At 41.6% G+C, this 5,471-nt stretch overlaps 1 protein-coding gene across 1 annotated transcript; it reads left to right on the plus strand.

Moving 5' to 3' along the window:
• Nucleotides 1–1,178: 1,178 nt before the first annotated feature.
• Nucleotides 1,179–4,989, plus strand: LOC144741400 (calcyclin-binding protein-like). Its single transcript, XM_078623944.1, is given in 7 exon segments — nucleotides 1,179–1,196; nucleotides 2,654–2,836; nucleotides 2,839–2,866; nucleotides 2,950–3,046; nucleotides 3,128–3,227; nucleotides 3,420–3,517; nucleotides 4,827–4,989. Coding segments are annotated over 7 exon segments (687 nt in total).
• The last annotated feature ends 482 nt before the right edge of the window (nucleotides 4,990–5,471 follow it).

Here is a 5,471-nt window from a genome sequence, read left to right on the forward strand (position 1 = left end):
GTCACTGGCAACAAATGTGTCTGGCTGTGGCTTCGTTTATCAGCTCTATAAACAACACATTTGATTATACTCATGCCAAACTACTCAAATAACTTCGAAATTTAACGTGCACTTATGTAATGTGTACTTTCTTCCATATTCCAATTGATATCAACCGTCCGATCTGCGGACCATCCCAATCACGGCAGGCGGACCCGACCTGCCACACCTGCCGGAAGTAGTGTTGGGTGGATGAGGCCTCGTGAAGCGTTGCGACACATTATTCAAACTGTATTGATACTGTGTCACTGTTACTCAATACGGACACCTGCTGGATTGTAAACTTTATTGCAGGCAACTGCGTTAAGAGACTCCACTGACATACTGATTAAATGATGTAGTATACGTACAATGATATCTGTTATTATATTGTATTGTTAAAACATATTTGATACTTTTAAAATTCACGGTCAGTGATGTGAATACATGTCACAACGAGAACATCAAAAAATGAAAGTGTGAATGCAATGTGTTGTTATGTAGTTGTCTTTCTTTCCGGTGTTATGTCGATTTCTGCTACCCATCGAGAAGTGCTACTACTCTGGATTTCATATTGTCAAATAATGCTATCACTCCTTGTTACCTTTATTTTCAGCACAGCTTAGTTCAGTTTCAGTTTCAAAAACTGCTACCGTGAAGAAACTGACTGAAATTACACGTCTACATGCGCTGGTATTATTCACATATGGCCAGGGAGGTAAGTGGTGGTTGGAAATACACGAAATGAGCAGTGGTAGCAAAACTGACAGGGAAGCAGAGATTGACAGAACAGGAAGAGTTGAAGGAAGAGTTGTGATTCAAAACCCTGACGGATGCGATTCCTTCTAAATACGGTTTTGGCGCCGAAGTGACAAACGGAACATAGTCTGTATCGGTCACGTGACCTTGCCTGACGCGATACGAGTCACCGACACGGGGTTTCGCTCTCTGAGCTCGAGTCGACACAGGCTCCGACGCATCGGTGCTGCTGGTCCCGTCACTAACCGGAAGTTGCCACAGGACATGGTGCTGCCACAAATCGCGCTTGTTGTCTCTCCGGAAATCAAGAAGTAGTACTGCATGCCATAGAGCAAACTGCGAGGCGGATTGCAGCGGGAAGAACAGAATACGTCCTTATTCTGTGAAGGCGAGGCAGACAGATGGATTTAACCGAGCAGGTATAAAAGACGTGCTAACATTAGTCGGCCTCTAGCAGCCTGTGTGTCTAATCGGATGACTGCATAGATACTGAAAGTCACCGAATGTGACAGGCACAATGTTCCATTGGTCATTATACACTGTGAGCCCGTCAGTATCTTCATGTAAGCTAGCTCGGTTTCGCTAGCTAATGCTACACCCGCCATGTGACATTAGCGAACATACTAGAATGTAGCCTCGGATTGTCTACTACGTTTAGATAAAAAGCCCAGTTTTTACCGAACCGTTGTCTTTGCTAAGATAACAGGTTAACTTTGACATTCTACTGGCGTAGACTAAGGTCTAAGGAGAAGAACTGCAGCACGAGGGGTCGTCAATATATGGATTATACTAATTTCTGCCATTAAAAGATTAATGTGTATTATGAGGGTTTTACGTGGTATATATGATGAACAAAGCAGAGCTCTCGGTGAAAATCAGTGGCTGGAACACCAGGCCTTCATTTTTTTTTATGGACTTAACAGTCCGTACAGTATTGAAAAACTGCCCAAAAAGACTGAAAGAAGAGATTTGGCCTCTAAAAGCTACTGAAGAGTCCAACATGTCTGTTCCCACGCATCCTGTTGGAGGAGGGTGAGCCCCTTTTCCCAGGAACAGCAGCTCCAGACATAACAGCAACTCCAGATTGGATGGAACCAAACCTCTGGGAGAGAGGAGGAGTTAAGAGAAGAGAGAGATATTGAACGAACCACAAGCAGGTCGAGGTTCTGCAAGGTCTGCGGGTTCTGCAAGGGTAATGTTTTAGGTCCGAGGTATGGTTCTGTAAGATTTCTGGGGTAAGATAGAGCCTGGACCGTTAAGGGCTTTATAGGTGAGGAGAAGAGTTGTTCTGTATTTTACATGGAGCCAGTGTAAAGAAGCTAATATGGGGATATGTGATCTCTTTTCGTAGTTCCTGTCAGAACACCAGCATTGTTGACCAGTCTTCAGAGAGTTAAAAGGACAACCTGATAATTTGGAGCTGCACTAATCCAACGTGGAAGTACAGAGACAAGCTGTCAGGTCGTTGGCAACGTTTACCAGAGCTGTCTCTGTGCTGTCGTGTGCCCTAAATCCTGATTGAAAGTCCTCAAATAAGCTGTTCATGTTTATAAACACTCACAGCTGTTTGTCTACTATTTTCTGTAAGATCTTTGAAAGAAAGCGGTTTCGTCTTGATCTGTAGTTGTCAAGTGTTGGTTTCTTGAGGTTTAACATTATCAGCTACTGTGAGCGATGTGTATGTAGCCAGTTGCTAATGGAGCATTGAAATATGTCTAGTAGGTAGTTTTCAAGGAACTCTCCCTGCTGTGGTGTAGACATCTGACAACTCTGGGGGATTTTTTATTATGTCATTGACCTTTAGATTAGCTGTCTGTCACATGTCGCATTTACACATTTGCATCTGTCGTTTGATTTTGCTCTCTGCGTAACGCAGATCAACCAGTTGGAGGCTGACCTACAGGAACTTGGGTTTCTGCTGGAGAAAGCGGAGAGGAAGAGAGTGCAGGAGCTCCTGAAGGCAGAGCAGAAGAAGGTAGAGAAGGAGATCACAGTCAAACGGCAACAGAAGGAGCCAACAGGCCAGGAAAGAGGCCGTTCCATCAGCACCCTCCAAAGCCAACATACACAGTCAAGATCACCAACTATGGTACTGGGTCATTTTGCCAAATATCCTGTAAGCATTAATTTGACATGACAAAATCATATTCTGTGTTTTTGTCTCCTCCTCAGCTTGGGACCAATCCGAGAAATTTGTGAAGATTTACCTTACATTAAAGGATGTGCACAAAATTCCTTCAGAAAATGTGGAGGCCAACTTTACAGAACGGTTAGGTGACATGCGAGCAAGTTAAGCACACTGGTCTTCTGCTAATCATGCAATTTCGTTTTCTAATTATTTCCATTATAGGTCATTTTCTGTTCTTGTGAAGGACCTGGAAAAGAAAAATCATCAGATGACCATTCTCAATCTGTTACATCCCATCGATGAAAAGAACAGTTACACAAAGGTAAAAATGATATAGATACTTATCTCCTGAGAGCTAGAGTATATTTAGTTTTTAAAGAGGTCATAGATTTTATATTTTTGGCTTGTTACATACCATAGAGACATGAACAGGTTTGAGGAGCAATTGTTCTAGTTCACGAAGAGGTGTTTCTCCTGTCAAATGGTGTTTATAATCTCATGTCTTCCCCCACAGATAAAAACCGACATGGTCCTGCTCATGTGTAAGAAGCAGACGACACAGAAGTGGGAGTTTCTAACACAGGTGGAAAAGCTATCTAAAGAAAAGAGTAAGTTCAAAGAACCAAGTAGTGCTGGGGCGGTATACCGGTGTTTATTTTTTCTCCAGCACTGCACCGCAGGACATTGTTTGACAGTTTTGCAGTTACACTCAATGAAGTATGTGAGTATTGAGTGCACAACATGTGTCAACACAAACGTGTTGAGTGGTGAACATGAATGGTGAAACTGAAGTTCCAGGACGAGATGAACATGACACAGAAGAACTTGTACCAAAAAGAGGAGCTGTGTCTGTTGTTCGGAAGTTCTTCGGCTTTAAAAAAAGAAATGATGTCAAACAAACAACAATACGCTGCAAATGTTGTAGAGCGAAAGTCTTAGCCGCAAACATGTCTTGGAATATCAAGAATGCATGAAACCAAGATCTGCATCCTCCACGTCTGCAGGTAACTTAAGCAATGCAAGAGAAAAGTCGAGTCCGATGTCACTTAAAGACGTGTTTGGTAGGGGAACTGCCTACGACAACAAAAGCAAACGGTGGATTGAGATTACCAACGCTATCACTATCCACTTAGCCAAAGAAATGGTACGGCTGAGTAGTGTTGAGAAAGACGGCTTCAGGGAGATGATTCAAACACTGGATCCCAGATATGTGATACCGAGTCGAAAATACTTCAGCCAAAAAGCAATCCGCATCTTTTTGTTCACTATTTATTTGTTTATACCTGTGTACCTTCAATGAATTAAAAGGCTTTAATTAATGTTCAGTCGTTGTTTACATTGTGTAGTTGATTTTTACAAAATATTTTTTCAAGTTGTTTTCAAAATTTTAAAATCAAAGGGTATTTTGAGTGCAACTGTCATGCATTCTGATTTATTTACCTCATTAGGATCACGAGTGCCACCTCATTTTGTGAGGCCATGTAAACGTAACGTCTACACTAGCAGTGTAGACATCAATGTTTTTCTACAATATGTAGTCCTCATGACGGTGAAATATGCCATTTAAGCCAATTTACAGCAGTTTGTCTCTAAATCATGAAAAATGTGGTTAACACACAGTCATGCATGAAAAAAAATACCGTCATATAATAATAATAATAATAATAATATGTTACATTTTTGGTCATACTGCCCAGCACAAGAATGTACCTTGGATCTGCCTGAGGTTTCTGAGGATGTCACATGTGAATGTTGGTTTTCTAGTAGAACTGTCAGAACCATTGACGCTGTACAAATACAATCTGACTGGACTTGACAATGTGTTTGTATGTGACATAGTAAGACAAAATGAAATCTAAACTTATTCTCATATTCTAAAAACCTGTTTGTGTTCATGTCCCCCTCTCTCTCTCCTCAACAGTAAACCTAATCATGATGACAATGCTGACCCAAGTGAGGGCTTGATGAACATGCTGAAGAAAATTTATTCTGAGGGTGATGACGAGATGAAGAGAACCATCAACAAAGCTTGGACAGAGTCCCAAGAGAAGAAAGTCAAAGGAGAAGATATGATTGATTTCTGAACTGCTATCACTACTTTTCACCACATGCCCAAGCTTCTAGACCAACTCTCAGATAAACTGACTTCAAGTATCTTTCATTCTGTGTCCACAGTTTAAAAACAAAATCCCACTGATCTCTTAGCACTGAGGCCTCAGTACTACTATGTGTGTGTGTGGTGTGTGTGTAAAAAAAAAAAAAAAGGGTCCAGGCCAGCAGTTCCATGGACATAACTCATGCAGTCCAGGTGTCCATTGTGTTCCACAAGTTGATGAAATGACGACTTCCAGCAGACCAAACATTAGTCTAGGTCAGTGCTTTACATTTGCTCAGGAACTGTCTTTGATGTTTAATTCACGCACATTGCAGTTTGACACTAAAAAGCATGTTTTAGAGCTCCTCGGTGGAGTCACTTGTTATGTCCCTTGGTTTCCTTATATAATTTGCTGCAGCTGTAATTTGTCCCTTCCACCGTTAGGGAATATGTAATGTTTTGTTCCAGCTG

The sequence above is a fragment of the Lampetra planeri genome, unplaced genomic scaffold (assembly GCF_965212315.1).
Source record: "Lampetra planeri unplaced genomic scaffold, kcLamPlan1.2.h2 scaffold_532, whole genome shotgun sequence".
Classification (NCBI taxonomy): Eukaryota; Metazoa; Chordata; class Hyperoartia; order Petromyzontiformes; family Petromyzontidae; genus Lampetra; species Lampetra planeri.